The sequence below is a fragment of the Talpa europaea genome, assembly GCF_964194135.1.
Source record: "Talpa europaea genome assembly, chromosome: 5".
Lineage (NCBI taxonomy): Eukaryota > Metazoa > Chordata > Mammalia > Eulipotyphla > Talpidae > Talpa > Talpa europaea.
The window spans coordinates 99,826,368-99,852,169 of record NC_140071.1 but is presented as its reverse complement, the minus strand read 5'-3'; the positions used below and the strand labels follow the sequence as shown (position 1 = coordinate 99,852,169).

The window sequence follows — 25,802 nt, the reverse complement described above, 5'->3', positions numbered from 1 at the left end:
TACAAGAATATAAACTTGCAGGGACAAGATGTTTATTTTGTTAACTGATATGCCTCCATTACCTAAAAACAGCGCCTGAAGTATTATAAAGATACAAATATTTTTTGAATGAATGAAATTAAGAGTTTAAAACTGAAAGAAGGCAGGAATAGAGAAAAAGCATATAAGGGATAAATGAGACCAAACTTGCCTTGAACTTCATGAAGTGTTTTTGGTGGGCTCAGTCTTGTGTGTGGTCTGTAGATGGATCTGGAAAGCTTTGGGTGATCAGAGCATTCCCTTTGTCTTATGGTTGGGACTCAGAAGTAGATCCATGTTACCTGAAAACGTGCAGATCTTCTTTTCCCTTCCTAACTAAACTCTTTTTTAAATGATACTTTAGTTGGGAGTTATTAAATATACTTAATCTTAATTTACTTAGCCACTGAGGTAGGAAGAGGTTCAAGGTTATAGTCTGAAGAGTAGACGTGGGTTTTGAAAAGTGGGTGTGCTTCTTCAAAAACGATAAACACATGCAATTTGCAGCAACATGGATGGAGTTGGAAGGGATCATGTTCAGCGAAATAAGCCAGAAAGAAAAAGAAAAATACCAGATGGTCTCACTTATAACAGGAATCTAGAAAACCTAAATAAGGGACCAGGGAAAAGAATAACTATAAGAAAGAAAAAAATCAAAATCAACAAACAACTATGAACCAGAGACACACTTTGGGAGGGGGGTGGGGAAAGGAGGGGTTGGGGTCAGAATCAGGGGGTTGCAATTGTATGGGGAATATAAAAATAAAAAAATAAATTAAAAAAATAAATAAAATAAAGCACTGAAATAAAAAAAAAAAGTGGGTGTGCTTCATGCTAAATGTTTCTTTGAGTAATAATATACTTATGTGTGTACCTAGACACACATAGGGGAAAATATAAATATACATATCATAAGTATATAGCTTGGTGAGTTTTCACAAACGGAATACATCTTTGCAATAAATACCTAGAATAAAAAACAGAACCTACCTAGTGTCCCAGATGACAGATGACTTTCATGAGCCAGTACGTGCCAAGCAAGCGCTGAATCAGGGTTTCCTTGAACATTCTTCACTTCTGTAGTCTGACTGTAAATAAGCCAAAATGTTTACCTGTTTTTTCTGCCTTTGTACCTATTCTAGTTATTGCTTCCTGTTCAGGATATTGCTGTTTTGATGTCTAATGCTTTTTAATGCAGATATATTTTGATTGATTTTGTATGCTATGTGTATCTACTCAGACGAGAGCTATAGTTGCAAGTATACCAGATCCTTTTTTATTGGTATTCCCCATGGACTTTTTCTATACTTGAGATTTTTAGCATGTTTCCTGGTTAAGTATGCATATTCATATACTAGATTGTGCTTTTCAGTACTCTGTTTTACTTGCTTGTGTATCCCAGCACCTGGCTTAGTACCATCACCATTGTCCGTGATTAATACAGCAAGTCCCTTTACTTGTGAGAGCCATGTAGCTAGAGTAAAACCCATGCTGTAGCTTGACATCTCACAGTCAAAAGGAAATGAATGGGAAGTGATTACTCTCTGAGCAGCCCAGAACTGAAGGCTCAAAACTGAGTGGCTACAGGGAATTGCCGTGGCTTTACAAGCCTTGGAGATTTAATGTGTTAACAGCAGTGATTCCAAGGGATAGTGTGGGGGCCAGATATAAATAGCAGAACACAAATGGGGTAATGTGCCACTGCCAAGCTACTGCTGGGGTATTTATAAAAAGAAAAGCATTCCCTTCTCAGCTCTCAGTGTCAACAACCTCCCATCCTGAAGACACATTCACCACAACTGAGAAAGTGTGGACATCATTTTGAGAGCTAGCATCATTTAAATCTTCTCTACAGGCAGAAAAAACAGGTAAACATTTTGGCTTATTTACAGTCAGACTACAGAAGTGAAGAATTTTCAAGGAAACCCTGATTCAGAGCTTGCTTGGCACGTACTGGCTCCTGAGAGTCATCTGTCATCAAGTCTTACATTTTCTATTTAAAATATTTTTTGGAAAGAGAAGTTTAATATAAAAGTTGTGTGTTGGCACTCTATCTTAATGCCTTCAGTGAAAGAAACGGTAGTAAAGACAGAAACCTGGGGCCTGCAGGAACACTGCTTTTCGCTGTGCTGTTTATTCCTGTTTTCAACACCACACTTTAGTGACCGGTAGGATAAAACAGAGGTTTCAGTTCCATTTCAGTAATGTCAGCTTTGTTGATAGTTTGTGGAAGGAATCAACCTTTAATTGAATCAGTTAATGGCTTTGGGACAGCTTCAACTCTTGAGGGTCTCTCACCCTTTCATTTACCCCCTTGAGTCTGGTAAACATTGTGATGAATATTGGGCACTCGGCCAATAGAGTTGTATAATCTAGTAGAGTTGCTGCCTACCCAGTTCCTTCTTATTCTCATTCCCGCCCTCAGAAAGTTATGCAAGACATTTGTTTTCTCACTGGGCTTCTCTTTTGAGTGTGAATATTTGGGGGAAAGGAGACCCCCTTGGATAGCCTTCCGATTTGTACTGGCCTTGTCATTTCCTTCATCCTTCTCTGATGGGCATGACCTGGTTTGCAAAGAGGATACAAGAGTGGATGATGTGCATGGGCACTAACTTATACAGAATTCTTAGAGCTGGGAGTTAGGGGAGCAATTTGAAATACATTTTTTTTTTTTTTAAGTTTGTGTTGTTTCTGGTGTATGGTGAGAGGCAATGAAGAGATAGGGAGAAAGTATGACTACCCATGATTTGGTTAGAAAGATGACATGTCTGGGGAATAGAAAAGGATAGATTTAATCTTGAGAAGAAAGAAATCACTTGAGTTCTTTGTGCTTTTGCTTCCTCATCTGTAGAATGAGGGTATTAGATAGATCCCCAGACAAAACTTAACAGCCCTTCTGACCATTGGAAATTTATGGGTAATCACTTTCTGACCCTCATGATACTCACTCTCACTCATTCTGATTTCCTTCCTGAAACATTTTTTTAAAGTCTACTAAATTGGAATTTCTTCATTTTAATTTAGAAGAGAAAAATGAAGACATTACATTTTGAAATGGTCTCCATGCTGCTGGCAGCTATGATTCTCATGGACATCGTCCAGGTAATGTTGGGAATGGGAAGTATGTGGCCTTTGGATTGGGAACTTGACATCATATTGCCTGAGTTTTTGTTGTTGTTGTTGTTGTTGTTTTTATGGGTTGATTGAAATGAGAGCAGACAGAATATATAAATCAGTTTTTTTAAAGTAATGTTTATTTGCTCATGTTAAATTCCACCTGTTAATATAAAAAGCTGAAAAAATTACACAAAAAGAGAAAAGTAAAAATCATCCACAGTCCCTTCACTCAAAGGGAAAAACTTTAATCTGATAGCATATAGTTTTACCTGCTTTTATCTCTGTCTGTGTGTCTAAATTATAAAAATGGATTCACATTGTACACAGTATTTTTTTTACTTTTTAAATTAACACTGTGCCATTAAATTTTCTGAAAATATGTACTTTTTTTCTCCAAATAAGATGACTTGGTGGTGTTTGGTTACCTGTTTTTAATTACATAATGATGACTTTGATCTCTTTCTCATATTAAGTATTCTTTTTTTCCTAATAGTCTTTTATGATTTTTTTTTTTTTGCATTTGAACCTTTAAACATTTTATAACATTTTTATGTAAAATATGGTTCTGGTTTTTCACTGATTCCCTCCTACCACATTGTTAGCTGTCACATCACTACTGAATATTTGTCCTCTAATTTGAAGTCCTTTCTTTAAGCTATGCTAAGTCTTATAAAATTGTATCCATTTTTACTTAATTTTCTAATCCATTGTTCATAGAATCAGTGTGTATTCTACTGCCTGTACTAAAATGCAACTTTTTATTTGAGATATAATTCACTTAAAAAAATCCCCATTTTAAAGTGTGCAGTTCATTGATTTTTTTTTGTATCTTCACTATGTTCTATCTAATTATATAATATCCCACCACCCTAAAAAGAAACCCTGTACTATTAGCAGTCAGTCCCACCTCCTTTCCCTGTTTCTCCTGGCATCTACTTACTTCTCTCTGGATTTTTCTGGACATTTCATCGGAGTGGAATCACACAGAATCTGACTTTATGTATGACTTTTTACTTAGCATAACATTGTCAAGATTCATCCATGTTGTAGCATATATTGGTACTTCATTCTTTTTTTATAATGGAATACAATTCCATTGTGTAGTTATACTACATTTTATTTGTCCATTCATCAGTTGATCGACATTTGGGTTGTTGGCACTTTTAGTTCTTATGAACAAATAGTGATGCTTTGAACTTTTGTGTACAAAATGCACAAGTGTTTATGTGAACATATGTTTTCAATTCCCTTGGATATTTACTTAGGGGTAGAATTGGTGGGTAACTTTTATGTTTAACATATTGAGTAGTGGTCAAGTTTTTTTCCTCAGTGCTTATACCATTTTATATTCCCACCGACAAGGTATGAGGGTTCAGTTTCCCCTTGCCAATATTTGTTATTTTCCCCTTATCATAATCATCCTAACGAGTTGCATCTCAATATATTATTGTGGTTGTAATTTGCATTTTTAATATTCTTTTGCAAAATAATTTTAATGGACTTGTTCCATAATTTGTTTAACCAATTTCTTTTGTTGAACTTTAGGTTATTTCCACAATTTTGTAATGCATTTTTGGTAGTTGAATTTCATCAGTATGAGCTTTTTTCATTTGCTGAATCATAGAAGAAAGATAAAATCAGCACATTCCCCTAGCCTTTACTCCAAGCCCCTGACTGTCCATTCAGTTATCCCTGAATGGAAGTAGCATTTGTGAGCTTAGTCATTACTCAAAGCACTCACTGTACGGAACACACAATCAACTTAGGCCTTGGGCCATAAAGACTTGATGTCTAAAATTAGACATGTGGAGACTGGTTAGTGTCATAGACAGGGAACAGATTGGATCAACTCTGATAAGATGTGAGGTGTGGGAGTGGTTTCAAAGCATGAGATTTTATATGTTGATGTCTTAAGATAAATCAAACATTGGGGCCCAAGCCATATTTTGTGGCTCTATGCAACAGAGAGAAGTGTGTTTCTTGCCTAGGGATGGCAGTCATTTCAGTTTCCTGAAGCCCAGATTTTCATTTTAAGAAATTGACCTACAAACCCAGGTGAGATATCAGTAAATCCCCTGGCAGAATTCTTGTGGCTGGGAAAGACCATTTCTAATAGCAACACTAAGTCCTTCATTTGTAAAATGATGTTATGAACTGTTTGCCCAGCTTTTCAAAAGTGTTGTTATGAGGTCAAAATTAAACTCTTAAAAATAGTACATAAATGTCAGTGGTCTTCATCATGGGAAACAATACTTTAGCTAAGAGGACAGACTCTGGAGCCAGACAGACTGATATCAAAATCCAAGTCCAGAACATTACTCATTGTCTGTGTCCTAGTTTCCTTTTACTTAAAAGAGGAACTAACAGTAGTACCTCATAGGGTTGTGATGAAAGTTAAATGAATTAATATAGACAAAGTGCTTTAGTACATGGCATAAAGAAAGCACTCTAGAGAAATTTGTTAGGTTATAGTGATGGAGTAGCCATAGAAGATGAATGAGAAGGAAATATGTAGGAACAATTCGTAAGTGAATAGGTGGTTTTCTATAATGGCTAGCCTATTGGTGGTTCTTGTAAGCCATAAGATTATAAGTTTGGTCTTAGACTATTACATTTGAAGGGTCTTTGAGCAATTCAAGTGGAGTTATTAAGAAGGCAGTTGGGGCCTCCCCGGTGGCGCAGCGGTTGAGCACCGGGTTGTGAAGCTGCCCGCAGCCTCTGCAGCGCCAGTTCGATCCCTGGCTGCTCCCTGGCCACCGGAGGAGGGTCCCACATGGCGCGCAGACCTCTCCTGCCGCCCGCTGCTCCCCTCAGCAGTGTACCTCGGTCCTTCTGCCTGTTCTGCTCCCAGCTCTGGCTCTGGTGAATTCTCTCACCCTCCCGCGCTTCTGACTGTACCCAGTGTTTGTATGAATAAATAAATAAATAAATCTTTAAAAAAAAAAAAAAAAGAAGGCAGTTGATATATAGGACAGATTAGACTTATTTGGATGATCATTAAAATATATGCATGTGTAATTGCCTGAGAATAGAGTTGAAAGTTAAAAAATAAGTAGCCTTGAGAAACACCAATGTGTATAGCAGACTGGGATATGTTTGGTCTGCGAAGGAATCTAAAAAGATATAAAAAGAGAGTTGTTTGGATGGAAGAATGGGCATGGGAAGCCAGACTGATGAGGGTTGAGATGAGTGGAAATGAAATGGTGATAGCAAGAATAAATGTCCCTTTCAAGAAATCTGACTGTGGGAAAGAAGGGAGCTAATGGGAAGGAAATAACTAGCACTGGACATGGGATCAAGTTTTATTTTGCCTCTTTAAATTGGTTCATGTACTTACACTCGTATGTGCCCACATTCACATAGACTTTTTAAGAATTATTCACATGGAGCCTGCAACTTTACCAGCTCCTGGCTAAATGTCTCTGTGAATTCTCCTACTGAGGTCCCTAAGCACCTTATGTAACATGTACTATACAAGTATAGAATAATGGAAAGAGAAAATACTGTAGAAGGGTGTTATCCTTTTACTTGTAGAAACCCACAAATGGTTTCCCTAGGCAGATTTACTCATCTATTTTCTGATCTGTAGGCCACAGTGCATACTTCTTATTTAGTTCACATGAGTAGTTTGTCAGTTGCTATGCTATATACTTGAAATTCAAAGATAAATGTAACAGAGACCCTCCCCTTTAGAAACTTAGAGTACAGTACATATAGTCATATCATAAAATAATAATAAATAGCCAGTTAAAGACTTGATCTATGCCAGTCATGGGCTATATTCGTTATATCATTTAATCCTCAGTAATCCTGCAATTATGATATTATTTTCTTACTTTGTCTTCATTTTTCAGATGAAAAAATTGAAGCTCAGAAATGCCAAGTAATTTCCCTAAACCTAATTAGTATCTAGTTAGTAACAGAAATATAATTTGAACCCAGATTTTTCTGGCTCTAAGGTAGTATTAATTATATTATACCTCCCTTCTACATTCTTATGTGTATCATTTAGAAATGTATTAGGCTTTTTTCAGTTGTATATCACAGATACACAAATTCAAACTAGCTCAAGTAGATAGGGATTTATTGATTCTTATGACTGGGATAAAGCACAGTCCTCAGATATTGCTAGCACAGACTTTAAGTAATGTTATCAGGGCCTCATCTCTCTCCCTCTCAGCTCGCCAAGCCTTTCTTTGACTTTATTTTCAGACAGGATTCTCCATGTGACTAAAAGAATAACTATTGGCAATAGCCCCAAGCCAATATTATCCATAGGGCCTTTAGTTTTAGAAGACCAAACAGACTTTTTTCCCTGGGAGTGCTCTGATTTGTAGGTGCTAAATGGTCCAATCAGACTTGTGGGTGAAAGAGGTTATAAGCCAGGGTTGGAGGGAGCTGAAGTGTTCATCATTTCTTTCTTTTTTTAAATAACATTTTTAATTGGGTTAATCTTGGTTTACATTGTTGTTTGTACTTGAGAAAGGTAGGCTCTCCTCTTTCTGTTGTTCCCGTAGCACACCCACCACCAAAGCAGCCACTGGCTACTACCATAGACCATTGCGCCCCCTCCCCTCTTTTCCTCACGCTTCTCCCTCCCCATCTGGGTGCCTCTGTTCTATAGTCTGCTTTAAAGGGTTAATTTTTTTTTTTAGTTTTTCTTTATCTGACCCTCTGTTTAGTTTTTCTATTCTACATACAAGTGACAGTGTCCAATATTTCTCTCTCTCCTTCTGACTTTATGCTAAGTCATAATTTCGCTTAGCATAATCCCTTCCAGTTCCATCCACATTGACACAAATGGGAAGAGTTTATCTTTTTTCACAGCAGACTAGTTTTCCATTGTGTATCTATGCCTCATTCACTTAATCCATTCTTCTGTTTCAGGACATTTAGGTTTTTTCCATATCTTAAGTATTGTAAATAGTGCTGCAATAAACACAGGAGTGCAGGTTTCCTTTTGAATTAGTGTTTTTCTTTTCTTCAAGTGGATGCCTGTTATATGCCCACAGTTCTCCACCTGGAGAAGTGGGGTTGCTGGCTCATATGACATCCATTTATAATCTTTGAGAAACTCCATACTATTTTCCATAGGGGTTGGATCAAGCTACATTCACCGTGTAGGAGGGTTCCTCTTATTCCACACTCTCATTAGCTCTTGTTGTTGTTGATATGGATGGGCATTTCTCACAGGGATGATGGTATCTTGTGATTTTGATTTTCATTTTCCTGAGGGTAAGCGATGATGAGTATGTCTCATGTGCCTGTTGGCCGTCTGTATGTTTTCTTTGGAGAAGTGCCTATTTACCTCTTCTGCCCACTTTTTGCTTAGGTTATTTGTTTTCTTTTTGTAGAGTTGCGTGAGTTCTTTCTAGATCTTTCATATCAGGCTCTTGTCAGATGTATGATATGCAAATATTCTCTGCCATTCTGTAGGGTATCTCAATGGTTTAGTGACAGTTTCTTTCACTGCATAACTTTGATATAGTTCTAACTGCTTATTTTCTCTTTGTTTTCCTTGCTGCTTGAGACAAATCTGCAAAGACATTTCTGAAGCCTATGTCATGAAGTATTTTGCTTGTGTTTTCTCCTTTGCATTTGATGGTCTCAGATCTTACACGCAAATATTTTATCTAATTGAGTTGATTTTTGTGTATGGTGTGAGATAGTGATTTAGTTTCAATCTTTTACGTGTGTCTGTCTGGTTTTCTCAGCACCACTTATTGTAGAGATTTTCCTTGCTCCACTGTGTACTCTTTCCTTCTTTTTTTGTAGATTAATTGTCCATATAGGTGTGGGTTTATTTCTGGGGTCTCAATTCTACTCCATTGCAGGATGTCTGTTTTTGTTCTGGTGCCACTCTGTCTTAATCATTAAAACTTTGTATTAAAGTTTGAAGTCTGGAAGTGTGACACTGCCATTCTTCCTGTAGACTCTTCATGGTAGACTCTTTGGAGTATTTGTGGTTCCACATGAATTTTAGTAATATTTGTTCTATTTCTTTGAAGAGCCATGCATCATTTCTTAATCTATAGGCACTGAGTTAGTTTACTAAACCACACGGACAAGAGAGGGGACATCCTCAAACGATAAAAGGGTATTTTTTGCCATTATGTATTTATCTAGCATATATATACTATTTCATATATGATATTTCAGATTCACTCAATAGTTTAGAGGGGCTAAGGAAACCCAGGTAAGAATGCTGTTCAAAGCTAGGACTGCCACCATTTATTTAATTTCACACATTCTTTCCTCTGCATCACAAGATTCAGATGAATGAGTTACAGATTAAATCAGGTTCATACCTCTTACCCACAGACATTTAATCTTTTATACAAAGTGGTCACAGCTAAGAAGAGTTAAATCAATCGTAATGGAATATACTTTCTACATAAAAAAACATATTCAAAGTTGAGTTTAAGCAAGGCAAAAATTCTTGACAGAGCACAAAGGGGTAGGGGCAGTAATATGAGGGAAAAAATGATATGCACTTAATATTTCATTGCTGAAATGTTAATTTCCTTTTCCTTTGCAGGTAAAGGCTGAAATGCTAGACATGGCAGATAATGCATTTGATGATGAATACCTGAAATGTGCTGACAGGATGGAAATCAAATTTATCCCCCAACTGCTCAAGGAGGAAAAATCAAACCAGCAGCTCTTGGTGGATGTATGGGAAGATGCAAAATCCAAATGGGAAGCGCGGAAGTCTAAGATCGTTCTCCCTGTGAATTTTAAGGATAACCACGGAATAGCCCTGATGGCATATGTTAACGAAGCTCAAAAGCAAACTGAATTTTACCATCTGTTCAACAAAGCCGTGGGGATGGCTGGCCAATCTCGAAAAGATTATATCTATGACTTCCAGTTCAAAGCTTTTCACTTTTACCTGACAAAAGCCCTGCAGTTGCTGAGAAAACCTTGTGAAGAGAGTTACAAAAATGTGGTGTATAGCTCAAGCCAGGCTTCATTTACATTAGGAGGGCTATCCCAAGCCAGGTTGGGCAATTTCACCTTGGCATATTCAACCAAGCCTCAAGCTGCTAATGACCAACATGTTCTGTTAACCATCCACACGTGCTTTGGAATTGCTGTTGAAAAATTTTTTGATGAAAAAGGTGAAAAAATTGTTTTAATACCTCTGAATGAGGTTTTTCATGTGTCACAGGATGGGACTGGCAATAATCTTATCCTTCAAAGCATAAATAAGACCTGCAGCCATTATGAATGTGCATTTCTGGGTGGTAAGTGTCTTTTCTGCCTTGCTTGTCTGGAGGGGAGGCATGGGGTTCTTAGAGCGTGGGTGAGGTCAGGAAGGAAAGTGAGGGGTATCTGAAAGGAGAAATGGCATTGGTGGTCTCCAGTCTAGCTCTTTTTATGCCGTTAGTTTCTTTTCCTCTCATTTTATCAAAATAATATATTTGCTCGCCTGAAGGGATCATGCTCAGCGAAATAAGCCAGAAAGAAAAAGAAAAATACCAGATGGTCTCACTCATAGCAGGAACCTAGAAAACTTAAATAAGGGACCAGGAAAATGAATAACTATAAGAAAGTGAAAATCAAAATCAACAAAAAACTAGGAACCAGAGACACTCTATGGGGGGTAGAGGGCGGGAGGGGAGGGAGGGGAGGGATTGGGGTCGAAATAAGGGGGTTGCAATTGTGCTATTGTATGGGGAATATAAAAATAAAATTTATTATTAAAAAAAATAAAGTTAAAAAACCAATATAAATCAATGGTTCTCTGCCAGGGATAATTTTGCCCCATAGGAGCATTTGACATTGACTGGAAATATTTTCTGCCCCACAGCTACTATAGATTTATGGTGAAAAAATAGGAAGCCTGGCCCACCCCGTTACCTGCAGTTCTACTCCTCAGTGGCATCCATTTTAACTTTTTAAGTTATTTTCCTCAGATACTTACTTATTACATTTCTAAGTAATAAGATTCAATGTATTATTTCTTGATTTTTACATTTTTAGACATCATCTGTTGACTGCCCACTATAGAGAATGAGTACTTAAAGCTCACATACTATGTATATACCATGCAGGATTAGGAATTCTTTATTGCATCCAACTATACCAGAAAACTTGACTGATAACTCTCATTTAATAAGAACAGGAGGTAGGCTGTTCAGAGTTGGCACCACGTCTCAAGTACATCATCGGTAACTCAGGTTCTTTCTTCGTGTCCCACCACGTTTAGCCTGTTGGTTTGTTGATTTGTGTTTGCAGTATGTCTGTTTCAGCTGTAGGCATTAATCCACCATGCTCAAGACAGACAGAATGGGAAGGCAGATGTCAACCAGATTTGTCTGTTTAATCAGGAAGGTAAAAGCTTTCCTAAAAATTTCTAGTAGATTTCTGATTACATGTTTTTGATCAGAACAGCTATTTGGTTGTCCATCGTCACAAGAAAAGCTTGGAAGAGGATGATTAGCTTTTCTATCCTCCGTGGTAGAGGGACACAGGAAATGAGAATTAGAAGTGAATGTTCGGTCAATAAACCAGAAGTATTCACTTAACCTTCCTCCTCAGTACTGGTGCATTTCGCCCTCCCCATTCTCCAAGTGTAGTAGAGACTGGTACCTTTGTAAGTACCTCTTTACCCGAGAGATTGATTTGTATGATTCCTTTTGTTCCCTTGACTTTTTATATTTTTTACACAGAAATAGACATCTCCTCTAATACTTTTGAGAAATGTTGAGTAATTCTGAATCCTTCTGCATTCCCCCATCTTTCTGTTCTGTAATGTGCTTTTAGACTTCCTGAATATGCTGGTCTCTCCTCACTGCCCTGAGTCTTTCTTTTGCTTCTCCCCTGAAAAGAACCCTTTCTGTCTTGGATTGCCTTCTCTTTCTTGAGTCACTCCTTTGTCCAGCAGGATTAAGGGTTCTCCAGAACTTTTCTGAGAAAAGGGAAATTGAAGCAAATTTTTTTAAGACTTTACATGTCTGAAAAAATCTATATTGAATTCGACCTGTTTTTTCTCTGGAGGATGTTTGGATATTTTCTTTATCCCTAACATTCAGACATTTTATGGTGTTGTGTCTTGATATATATGAGTAAAGTGTTAGCAAACCTTTTCTTCTTTCTCTTGTGAAAATAGCCGCCTGCTGATCACCCCCTAGCATTCTTTTCTGTAATCTGCTAAAGGCGGAATGACAGCTCTGTAACCTTGCCACACTTCCTAATGGTAAACATCACCTGTGGTTGATAAGGTGGGTCTGAACTGGGAGGATTGTGAATGAACAGTAGATCCTTATAGTTTCTTTGGGCATCCCCAAATGTGGTGTGACATACTCCGTAAGTTCATTCATGAAGCAGTGTGAGAGATATTGTCTTCCTTAGGTGAAATGAGGCTACAAGTTAGGATGGTACCTCCATCCATCCGTGTAAACTTAGTGCCCTTTATCTGAGCTGTTATTATGGGGTGAGGAGCAGTCGTGGGCATACTCCGGAAGTTCATTCATGAAGCAGTATGAGAGATATTGTCTTCCTTAGGTGAAATGAGGCTACAAGTTAGGATGGTACCTCCATCCATCCGTGTAAACTTAGTGCCCTTTATCTGAGCTGTTATTATGGGGTGAGGAGCAGTCGTGGGCTCCTGTGGGGACTTGCATTGAAAGGATATGACCTGACGCTGTCCTGTTGCTAAACAGTGTTTTGTGTTCCCTGCCTGCATTCTTCTGTGAAACTGAGTGAAGGGGATGATGGCCTTTTTGAGTCTTTTTTTGGTAGTTGGTTCAGTATGAGCCAGGGAGGGCTCAGACCTGCCTGGAGAAGCACATTATGAGCCCTGTTGTAGGATGAGGGCAAGGAAGGAGCACACCACTGTGGGCTGCCCAGCAGCAGTTGCACAGCAGGTTAAAGCAGCCACAAGGGAGGTTGTGTTGTTGAGGGGATGTTGTGAAACCTTTACACTTGTGTCAGATTTAACCCTGTCCTCTGCTGCCATCTAAAGATAACTATTGGTAATGCAGGGTCAAAAATTCCCTGAAGGGATCATTATAAAACTAGGCTATTTGGAAGAAACACTGTGAAGGAGAATAACCAGGTATTTTATTTTTATTTTTAACATTTTAAAAGTAGTTTTATTAGTAAAAGTAGAATAAAAAAAGAGAGGCACCTGCATAGACACAGGTGGCGCTGCTTTACAAAAGGAAAAGATTTGTGAAAAGAAAGACCTGTATAGTCATAGGTAGGCAGGAGAGCTGCAATAATCAGTGATTTTAGAAGCTCAAGCCCGGAGGATATAATCAGAACATTGTCCCACTGTCGCTAAATATAACTGTGCCTAGATGAAAAAAGGCAATATTTGTAAGAGGAATGAAAAAATTATAACTGTACTAAATTTATTGTGCTAACACAGTCCAGTACTACTGTCATAAACTTGTTTATGATTTAACAAAATAAAAATGTACTTTGGGACTTAAACTAGTTTAAAGAAACAATTTAATTGGTTAGGAAGTGAAGAGAACCTCAATGTCCCACTAGATAATACAGTTCCTGGTGGTCAAAGATACTAATCTGCGTAATAATCCAAAGTTATGGAAGTGAACTATGCGTAAATAGTAAGAAAATGGTTTCTCCTTCCACATGGAAAAATTACTGACTTAACCTTCCTCTATATTATTTTCCTGGAAAACCTGATAAAGGTGGAGTGTCAACTGTATGATCAGGCTACAGTTCTGATCCTTAAAAATTACCCCATTGGAAAATTGCACCCAAATTGGGAAGACTGCTGGCGAGTTATAAACATCTGCTGCAAGTCATAGCTTTGGGATTCCCTGCACTTCACAGTGCAAATACAATACAGGGTTTATTGGGAAAAAACTTACAAGCAGAGCACACACCATCCCCTAACCGAACACGATAGGCATAGATCATTTGGAATTTTGGATAGTGTGTCTATAGAGGGACAGACTGTATTTTTATAAATATGCTCCTGATATTAATTGTCTCGAGGGCAGAGAATATCAAGTTTCCCTAATTGGAAGAGTGACCTTGTTAGGAAGGCACCCCAAAGCTTCAGTGGCTGGAATGAGTCTATTTTGTTGAGTATCACTCAGACCTGTCGAGCCAGCTTTCTGGTAAGCCACCAGAACGGAGGAGGAAAACAATGATTTATTTTTTGGATTTATTTTTTGTAAATTCCCACCCCTGGTCCTTGAAGGCTCATTAGGTGTCTTCATTGTCTCTGCCTGACATCCTTCTTTAGCCACCTTGGAAACTGCAAATCTTCTGTGCTGTTGTCTTGGATTGGAGCATCAATAAGATCCCACAAAGATAGAACAGAACAGACTTGTTCTCTTTATTGTATCAGTCAGGGTTCAACCACAGAAGCAGAAGCAGTAGGAAATATATATTAAGTCACAACTTGCAAAGAATTTGCTTACAAATTGTGGCGGGTGGCGGGGGTTGGTGACAAGGCAAATCTGAAATCCTTATGTCTGGTTCTTTGGGGCGGGCAGGCTGGAATTCTCAGGCATGAGCTACCACTGTTGTCCACAACATGTAAAATTTCTTCTTTTAGGAAGACTCAGATCTTATCTTTCAACTGATTGAATAAAGCCCATCAGATAACTGAATATAGACTATAATCACATTTGTAAAATACCTTGAAGGTAACAACTACATTAGTGTTTGATTGACTAACTCGGGAGTGTATCCTAGACAAGTTAACACATAAAACTGGTTCTCACATCTGTATTAATTATCTCATTACATAACAAATTACTTCACAGTTTCTCAGCGGCTTAAAACAACATTCACTATCTCATGGTTGCTGTGGGCCTAGAATCCAGGCATGGTATTACTGAACCTTCTAATTCTGAATCTCTCACACAATGATGGCGGCCATCATTGTAAGACTTGTTGGGAAAGATCCCAGCCCACTCACATGGTTATTAAGCAGAATTTAATTCCTTGGGAGTTGTTGACTAAGGCCTCATTCCTCATGAGCTGATGACCAGAGACCTAGTTCCTACCCATAGACCTCTCCATAGAGGCCTATTTCACAATAGAGGCCTTTTTCACAAAAAATCATGCTGCCATTTCACAATATGGCAGCATGCTTGATCAGAGAAGGCAAGACATAGTGCCAGAAAATTAAGTCTTTTGCAAGCCAAATCCATCTTTTGTTATCACTTTTGCTGTTTTCTGTTTGCTAGAAGCAAGCACAAGGTTCAGTCCACATTCAAGAGGCGATTATACAAGGGTGTGAATACAAGGAGGCATGATCGCTAACTAGGAGCTGTGTCAGAAGCTGCCTACCTAAATAACTCATTATAGTCTGTCAACAGCAAGCAAAGTCAGCATCCAATTTCATATTCTGGTATTTTTGGCTGATCAGTATGATGTCTATTTCTGAAGACATATAAAGTTTATATGCATTTACTAAAGTAAAAGCAGAACAAGCACACTGAAGAGAGGATTAATTAAATACACAGGTGAATTTTCTCCTGATGTTTACAGACTAATCACAGAATAAAATCAGGAAGTGTTAACTTTGGATGGGCCTTTAGAGGCCATTTGAAACAATCTAATTTAGTAAAAAGTAAAATTAAAGTAACTGAATTCTAAAATGATTAGACATTTTCTCAAAGAAAATGCTGCTATTTTGGTGGCAGTACTGTGATTACAAAAATGTACTTGGCAATTTACCTCCCTCTCAGTTATGGATCTGAGACTAGGAACTGGTAGATTAGACTATCAATAGGCATAGACCAGTTTGAAGTCCTTACCAGGATAGATTAGCTTAACTAATAAAACTTTATCTCTGTTTCAGGACTAAAAACTCCAGGCTGTGTTGAGAACATGGGTAAGATACACTTAAAATTATTATCTCTGTAATGGGCATTTAATCAGTGTTGTTTCTCGCAGGTGTGAATCGGAGCCACTCCATCATACTCTCAGTTACTATTTTTTTTTTTAAAGATTTATTTATTCATGCATACAAGAACCGGGGTACAGGTCAGATGTGCGGGAGGGTGAGAGGATTCACCAGAGGCAGAGAGGGGAACAGAACAGGCAGACTGACTGAAATCCACTGCTGAGGGGAGCAGTGGGCGAGACAGGAGTGGCCTGCTGCGCCATGTGGGTATCTCCCCGGCCAGCTGGGCTGGAACCCACGCTACAGAAGCTGCGGACAGCTTCACAGCGTTGTGCTCAAGCCTGTGCCACCAGGGAGGCCCCATCAGTTACTATTTTCTTGATGAAGTTGTGCTACTTCTACAGCCTTTTCAGGTGGTGTACCAGGAGCTTCTATGACTTGATCCCTGTGCCCCCTTCACCCACTCTTGCCTATGGCTACTCTAAAACACTGGATTGTCTTGGGCTTGTGGAGATCATCTATCTCTCACCTTAGCCTGTCTGCACGACTTTGTGGACTCCTGGGTGCCGTACGAGACTCCTGAGCACAGAGATAGACGCACACCCCCTGTATTTACATCACAGGAAATGACACTGGAGAGACTAATGGAGGATTAGGGTGACTGTTGTGCCAGTGGAGAGACGGGGACTCAGCTTCCTCAGGAGAGAATAGGAGGATGTAGCAAAAAGCCATCTTTGATACAGGAAGATAGGAAAGATTTGGGTAGGTAAAGAAAACGTCACCAATATCAGATAAGCCGTGTAGATTTGAATCAAAATTGGCAGAAAAAGCCTTGGGCTGATGCACGCTCTCGGTGGATCCTTTTGAAGATTTCCTTATTTGAAAGTTTGAAAATAATAATCTGTTTCTAGCTGTCTTCCTGGCTAGTTTTTCTATGAATTCTAAAGTGAATTATACCTATTTGTTTTTGAGATAGAAATTTCATATTTCTCATATTTGTATGTATCTTAAATGTAAACCAACTCATATTTTTATGTCAATAAGCATTTTATAATAGACTGATCCTGATGTTCATGTCTGAGCTCAGTAATATGAAAACATGTTTGTATTTCAGAGTATTTCCAACCCATCTATGTATACAACCCTGGTAAGTGTGCTCTAATTTTTAAAAGTAATCCTTACATAGATGTGTAGTAGCTCTTTCCAGCCTAGCCTATTCAGTCTTAGGGGAAAACAAATCTATTGGGGGAAAATTTACACCCTACAAAAGGAAGGGTTGGCTGGAGATCTGAACAACATGGAAACATGCTGGGGAATGAAGTTGTTGAGACCTGAAGAGCTGGTTGCTCTGGACCAGGTCTGGGGCCTCTTAGGTTTTGACCTTAAGATTAGCCTGTGTGACAGTGAACATCCAGATGAGGCAGGAAAGGTAGTCATTTGCATCTCTCAAATATGCTGAAGTTTGATATCATTTGACTAGATTATCTGGGTGATGAGAGGCTTTTTTTCCTCCTTAGTTTACACTTATGGTAATATAATCCAAATCACTTGGCCCATGTAGGAATACGTTTTTCTTTATTGAAAAGTATCTGGACTTTCCTTCAGTACTCAGGACTCGCTGAGGAATACTTCTGAGCCCACAGCCACCACAAATTTTATTGCTCACTTCACAGGGACCTCCACTAACTCTCCAATACATCTTTCTAGCTCATTTTGAGATCCTCAGAGATAGACTATCTGTGGGGATAGTGATATTTTTGTGATACTTTTCCATAGTAGAAGGGGCCAGAGGAAGGTTCCATCCAATTAATCAAGGTGCATTTTGACTGGCTGTTACTTAAATTTAGTAGCATTATATTATTGGATGTACCAAGTGGTTCTCTATGGCCAAATTTCCTGAATATAGTTTTACTTAAACTATTGTAATTCCCAGTTACTTTGTTCTGTTATCAAAACTGATAAGTTTCTTTTCGTAATATAGGTGAGAAAAGCCAAAAGCTTGAAGATTCTGGTAAGACATTGTCGTAAACTCTGGGCGCTTACATTTGTAAGACACTTTTTCTTAGAGGAGAGTGTAGAAGTGGATCTGGCATAGGAAAAAATGTGGAATGAAGGCAGGCCCTACTTTAGTTTACTAGTCTGGTATTATCAGAGATACTCCCGAGTTTCAGATAGAATTCTTTATAAAGATGATAGTGCAGCAGTCTCTGTATCTCCTATAGAACAATCTTCATGTCCCCCTAGCAGAGCAGATACAAACTGAAGTGAGGAACTAGGTCTAGAGAATCTTATTTTTTGTTTCATGCTCTTACATGGATCACGGAAGGTGTGATTATGCCACAAACTTTCGTCACCTAAGGTGCTGGGTGGAAAGATAAAAAAATGGCATTTCCCCCCTAAATTAATGATTTTTTTGTATTTATTTCTGCCTCCAGCAATCTAGCAGATATTATTAGCTATATCCATTTATTTATTTAGTACATTCCAACATACAGCTCATCTATCCTCAAGTTTTTGTTTCTGCCCCTTATTAAAAAATGATTATTATTCAAATATCCACAAGGGTACTAGTACAGGAACATAAATTACTGGTGAGATTATAAATTAGAGCAACTTTTCTGGAGGGCAATTTGATAGTATCACTAGCCTTAAAAATGTCCTATTTCTGACCCAGTTTATAACACTTTTTGATATTTGTCCTAAAGCAATTAGAGATAAACATAAATAAGGTAGAGAGTGTTTACAAAGTTTCATGGGAACAAAAATTTAAAAATAACCTTAGTGTCCAAAAGTCAAGTACTGTTATGTAAGATTATATCCATATTGAAAAAATGAAACAACTTAAAAATCATGTTTTTAACTTCGGTCACTTTACATAATTAAAAAAATTCTTATGACAAGAACTTAATCTCTAAAATCATATTTATAAACTATTTAAAGGTAAGAGAAAGTGCTTAGAATACAGTAACAAATAAGAATATATAAACAACATATAGGACATAGTATCAGCCTAACTAAAGTGTACATGTGTGCATACACACACACCACAGCAGAGATTGAGACCAAGTATTGTAAAAATGTTAAAACTGAGAATGAGTAATTTTTAATAAATTCCTGTATTTTTAAAAATGATCGCTAATTCCTTATGTAATCTAGAAACTTTACTTTTTTTTAAGATTTATTTTATTTATTTATGCATACAAGAGCTGGGGTGTAGGCCAGTGGTATGGAAGGTGAGAGGATTCACCAGAGACAGAACAGGCAGATCTACTGAAATATACTGCTGAGGGGAGCAGTGGGCGAGACAGGAGAGGTCTACTGTGCCATGGGGTCACCTCCCTGGCTGGGGATCGAACTCGTGCTGCAAAGGCTGCCAGTAACTTAATGGTACTGAGTTTAATCCCTTGGGCCACCAGGGAGGCCCTAGAAATTATTTTTAAAAATGTATCATGAAAAATATAGGTCAGAGTCTTTGGATTAAATTTAAAAAATAAAAAAAAATCAACAAAAGTTGTTTTACCTACTTGAGGAGTGTTCCTGTGTCATAAATCAGAGAGGCATCAGTGGGTTAAGTCTTGTCTCCTTTTACTCTATCCCTGCCATATCTCAAGGCTTTTAGAGTTTTCCATTACAAATAGCTAAATGTAAGATTAAAAAAATATTTCAAGCTAAAAGCATTTTTCACTAAATAGTTCCTATTCTCATCTTTAGGAATAAAAAACCAAGAGTCTACTAACTTCCCAGGTAAGTGATCTTTTTACTGGCTCCAAGGTGAGGAGGGGACATGAGGACTTCTAAGACAAGGACATTACTGGACATGGAGAGTTGAGGAAATGTTTATCCAGAACAGAGGGACTCCATTTATTGAGGGCTTATAATGTTCCACATAGTATACTAAGTATTTTCATGGTGTATTTCCTTTAATCATTACTTACTACAAATCTGCAAGTTAAGTATTTTTGCTTACTATGGGATTGAAGTTCAGAGGGATTAAGAAACCTACCCAGTCACAGAGCTAGCAGACTACAGTGACAGTGGAGCTAATAACCCAAGCTGTCTTAAACTCAGTGCTGTTCCATTTAAAATATGATGTGCTAGGAGTGCTTCAGGAAGATAAAGTTGGAGAGACAGCAGCCAAATCATTAAAGTTCTTAAAGTTCAGGCCCAGGAGTTTGAGGCTTTGTCCAGTCAGAGAATGAAGAGCCACTGAATGGTGGTGTTCTTGTCTGTTTTCTTTTCCTCTTCGTTAGGGTAAGAGATGAGGAGGTGTAGAAAAAAGGGAGCATTAACAATGCAAGATAATTAACACTGATACTCATTTCTGGTTTTAGGTATGAAGAGCCGTGACTCTACCCAGCTACCTGGTAAGACAGCTTTCTATTTACTCACTGTGGCTTTCAAGGGAATTATTTTCACAATACGGTTATTTGTAATTATTTAAATAATCCCTTAAAGCTGCTGCCAGTCGTCCTATTAATATTAGTACTTAGCTGGTAAAGGGGGAGTAGACGAAGTGCCTTTCTTTCCTAGCATTCATACGTTCTAGCCCACTGTGTTTGGAGCAGGACAGTTAGCTCTGCTGGAGGATAGGGTTGAAAATAAGACTTCAAGGAGCAGACGGATGCATCTTCCAGGTTCTGTCGCTAAAGTTACTCAATAAAAACTTCAAGTTCATGCAGAAACTGTTAGCTTACATCTTAGCATTTAGGATCTGCAGGCATCAGTTCTCCTGGCATAAAGACAGACTCAATGCGGCACTATGACAGAAGGTGCTTGAAGCTTGGCATGGATTTACACAAAAGATTCATGTAGCCAGAACTTTAACAAAAAGCCAAATGCTACAGTGCAGTGGGGCCTTTGGTGATTCTATCACTTGAGCTCACGAGGTAATTTGGAAATTGTACTCACTGAAGTAAAACAAGTCAATGAAAACTTCTCACCTGGTGAGCAGTGGTAGTAGGCATGCCAGAAAGGGAACTCCCATTTCACATCTCTGCTGACAAATTGGCTAATAGGTTTTGCTGGTACTGTTTGATATTGTGTAGTAATTATACATACTTGCCAGGATTGTAACAAATAAGGGTGATGATGTACATAAAGCATTTGAACAATAGGTGATACATAGTAAGCACTCAATATCAGGTTTGTATTAAAGTTGTATTGGGAATGAGTTCAACATGTAGAAAAATTACTTTTCTGTAAATAAATTTCTAACCTTTCTTTTAGTACATACATGATGAAAATACAGAGCACAAATGAGTAAAAACTGCATCCTTCCCCCCAGGTCAACACATACCTCTTAACCTAATAGCCTACCCTTCAGACCCATTCACAGATATAAACAAGTTTGCTTTTTCATTTAATCAGATAATTTCTCTTCTGGATAAATAGGTATACAATGCAATTAAACTCAAACCTGTTTATATTTTATTTTTTTATTATTTATTTAATTTTTATAAATTTTATTTTTATATTCCCCATACAATTGCAACCCCCTTATTTTGACCCCAATCCCTCCCCTCACCGCCCCCCACCCCTCATGGAGTGTCTCTGGTTCATAGTTTTTGTTGATTTTGATTTTCACTTTCTTATATTTATTAATTTTCCTGGTCCCTTATTTAAGTTTTCTAGATTCCTGCTATGAGTGAGACCATCCGGTATTTTTCTTTTTCTTTCTGGCTTATTTTGCTGAGCATGATCCCTTACAGCTCCATCCATGTTGCTGCAAATGGCATGTGTTTATCGTTTTTGAATGCTGAGTAATATTCCATGGTGTATATATACCACATCTTCTTGATCCAGTCATCTATTTTGGGGCATTTACAAAAGCTTAGCTATTGTAAATAGTGCTGCTATAAACATAGGGGTGCAGGTGCTCTTTGGAATTGATGTTTCTGTGTCCTTTGGGTAAATACCCAGTAGTAGAATTGCTGGATCCTATGGAAGCTCTATGTTTAGTAGGTCCAGAAATCTCCATACAGCTCTCCATAGTGGTTGGACCAGTTTGCACTCCCACCAACAGTGCAGGAGAGTTCCTTTTTCTCCACATCCTCGCCAACATTTGTTGTTGCTAGTATTTTTAATATGTGCCATTCTCACTGGTATAAGATGGTATCTCATGGTAATTTTGATTTGCATTTCCCTGATTACAAGTGATGTTGAACATTTTTTCATATGCCTGTTGGCCATTTGCATTTCCTCTTCAGAGAAGTTTCTTTTTAGCTCTTCTGCCCATTTTTTGACTGGATTATTTTCTTTGTTGTTGTTGAGTCTCATCAGCCCTTTGCAGATTTTTGTGATCAGTCCTTTATCGTTAGTGTTGTGTGCAAAAATGTTCTCCCAGTCGGTGGGGTTTCTCTTTGTTTTTGTTGTTGTCTCTTTTGCTGTGCAGAAGCTCTTTAATTTGATGTAGTCCCAGCTGTTGATCTTTGCCTTCACTATCACTGCTTTGGGTGATGTGTCTGTAAATATGTCTTTGATGTGCATATCACGTAGTGTTTCGCCTATATTTCCTTCTATGTATTTTATAGTTTTGAGGTCTTATGTCTAGTTCTTTAATCCATTTTGAGTTGGTTTTTGTGTATGGTGTGAGGTAGTAGTCAAGCTTCGTTCTTTTGCTTGTAGCGACCCAGTTTTCCCAGCACCATTTATTGAACAAACTTTCTATGCTCCGATGCATAGTTTTGCTCCTTTGTCAAAGATTAGTTAACCATAAATCTGTGGGTTTATTTCTGGATTTTCTATTTGATTCCATTGGTCTGTGTGTCTGTTCTTGTTCCAATACCATGCAGTTTTGATGATTATGGCTTTGTAGTATAGTTTGAAGTCTGGGAGTGTGATGCCTCCATTCCCTTCTTTTTTTTTCAGGAGAGCTTTGGTTTTTCAGGGTTTTTGGTGATTCCATATGAATTTCATCAATAATTGTTCTATTTCTTTGAAGAATGACATTGAAATTTTTATTGGAATAGCATTGAATCTGTATATTGCTTTTAGTAGTATGGCCATTTTAATAATGTTTATTCTTCCAATCCATGAGCAGGGGATGTCTTTCCATTTCTTTGTGTCTTCTTCTATTTCTTTCAACAGTGTTTCATAGTTTTCTTTGTATAGGTCCTTTACCTCTTTTGTTAGATTTATTCCCAAGTATTTGATTTTTTTTTGTTTCGATAATAAAAGGCATTTTTTTTTTAATTTCTTCTTCAGATTTATTGTTTGTGTATAGAAAGGCTACTGACTTTCGCGTGTTGATTTTGTGTCCTGCCACTTTACTGAACTGATTGATGAGTTGAATTAGTTTTTCTGTGGAGTTTTTGGGGTTCTCTATGTATATTATCATATCATCTGCAAATAGTGACAATTTGACTTCTTCTTTTCCTGTTTGGATTCCTTATATGTCTTTCTCTTGTCTTATTGCTCTGGCTAGGACTTCCAGTATTATATTGAAAAGCAGTGGTGAGAGTGGATATCCTTGTCTGTTCTAGATCTTAATGGAAATGCTTTCAGCTTTTCACCATTGAGAATGATACTGGCTGTTGGCTTGTCATATATGGCCTTTATGATGTTGAAGTATGTTCCTTGTATCCCAAGAATTTCAAGGGCTTTTATCATGAATGGGTGTTGCACTTTGTCGAAAGCTTTCTTAACATCTATTGTTATTATCATATGGTTTTTATATTTCTTTTTGTTGATGTGTTGGATAACGTTGATTGATTTTCGGATGTTGAACCATCCTTGTGTCCCTGGAATGAATCCTACTTGGTCGTGGTGAATTATCTTATGGATACATTGTTGGATTCTGATAGCTAAAATTTTATCGAGGATTTTTGCATCAGTGTTCATTAGGGAGATTGGCCTGTAGTTTTCTTTTTTTGTGTTGTCCTTGTTTGGTTTTGGTATTAGTGTAATGTTGGCTTCATAGAACGTGTTTGGTATTATCCCTTCCTTCTCAATTTCTAGGAAGAGTTTGTAAAGGATAGGCACTAATTCATTTCTGAATGTTTGGTAGAATTCATTTGTAAATCCATCAGGTCCTGGGCTTTTGTTTTGGGGGAGATTTTTGATTACCATTTCAATTTCACTGCTTGTAATTGGTCTGTTTTTGTTATTTCCAGTCAGACCCCTTACATATAGTCCATTTAAACAAAAAGAGAGCCAGCAGTTTTCTGGGTTAAGGGCTCTGTGAAACATAATCCTGAGATGGGTGAACTCTACTGTTTTTGTTGGTTCAGATTAAAGAGAAGTAGTTTTCTCCAGGGCAGTGTTTTGTGTATGTATGGAGGGGGAAAAATTATTCTTTATCAGCTTGCAAGGCATAAATGCAACTATAATTAATTTGTAGCTACATTTGTTTATTGGAAGCTATTAGAATATGCATGACATATGTACTCTTACTTGAAATAAAGAATTAAACCCAAAATATACAGAAAGTGAAAAAAGAAAATTGGTAAGAAATTCTGGAGAACTTGAATAAAAAACTGTCTTGCCTATATTATTTAGAAAGCTTGTGAGATCCTAGATAAAATCTAGATCACTGCACATGCACATATGCACACACACAAACGGGAATAGTCTGAAATCAGTAATGAACTTTATTCAAAAGTTATTCCTGGTTCTAAGTATTTCAGGTAAGTTTCTAACATTAATGTTTCTCTGCATATTCTGCATATATGGTAGGGTGGATGATACTTTATATTGAAAATGATGTGTCAGTGACTGTGTGTTCTCATTAACAGCTCCAGGCCCAGGCCAAGATCCAGTTCCAGTTCCAGGTCCCAAAACCCATCCTTCTGCATCTTCTGGCAATATGCTCCTTCCAGCTTTTGGGAAAGTCACCATTTTTATCACTGCTTTTACTATAGGTTGCTATATAGCCTGTAGTCTGGTAGAGTCTTTATTTACTTGAATAATTACATTACAGGGATCATTCGTAAAGTCATCAAAAAGAAAGGTCTTTTTCACTTGTTGGCCAAAGTCAGTTGACAGAATGAGAATTGAGTATTTAATGTTATTCATTTTGCAAATTCAGAAAAGTTGGTCCAGATGCCATAAAATGCATTTTTCACTTATTCCTGTATTAGGATTACAAAAAAACCTATCTGTATACTTCTGATTGAATTCAATAAAAGACTTTTAAGGTTATTAGGTATAATTTCACTAGAATTGTCAGCTATTAAGATACCCAGTGTTAGTGTTTAGCATGAATTTGATTCGTTAAATTGTAAAGATATCCTAATTATCTTTGAAGAATCAAACTTTGAGTTCAAATAGTTCACCCCTCAATTTATCTTCCCTCAGTAAATACTTTTCACAGTGTCCACTTTTCTCCAAGGAAATGTGGTAGTTGAATAGTGACCAAGTTAGGCTTTGGTAACTGATGCTTGCTTACACTTTGTTTCAAAAAGGATTTAAGATCAATTTCGAAGATAAACTGCATTAAATCTAAACTAGGTGTTAGGGGTATAATGTGCCTTATTTCTACCATTTACCTCTCCATGTACAGAATCTTGAGCAGACTGTCCATAAGAACCCTTGGCCACTTGATGACTAAACACACCTTCTGATAATCTGTGCTGGAGAACACAGCTTAGTTCTAAGTTCAAAATGGGTCTTTTTTCATCCTCCCCAGCCAAATGTAGAATTTGCTTATCACTTGCTTGGGACACACCTGGGTATAGACCGATTCTAGTTACCTAATTAGCTACATGAACTGGAACAGCAGTTCTGCCTTGCATATCAGTCACTAGTATGACACAAACCTCGGCAGCTGACTGGACTTGGACTGATCTTTAAAAGGCAAGCCCTGGGCCCTAGCCAGGTGTATTTATTT

The 25,802-nt window shown here is 37.7% G+C and overlaps 1 protein-coding gene across 1 annotated transcript; it reads left to right on the top strand.

Annotated features, from left to right (window-relative positions):
* Positions 1–3,051: 3,051 nt before the first annotated feature.
* ART3 (ADP-ribosyltransferase 3 (inactive)) lies at positions 3,052–24,878 on the top strand (the record flags this gene model as incomplete). The annotated part of the gene is made up of 8 exons (XM_084232976.1): positions 3,052–3,120; positions 9,674–10,382; positions 15,932–15,964; positions 17,091–17,123; positions 17,958–17,987; positions 19,688–19,720; positions 20,308–20,340; positions 24,709–24,878. The coding sequence occupies 8 exons, from the start codon at positions 3,052–3,054 to the stop codon at positions 24,876–24,878; spliced, it is 1,110 nt and encodes a 369-aa protein (XP_084089102.1).
* Between the last annotated feature and the right edge of the window lie 924 nt (positions 24,879–25,802).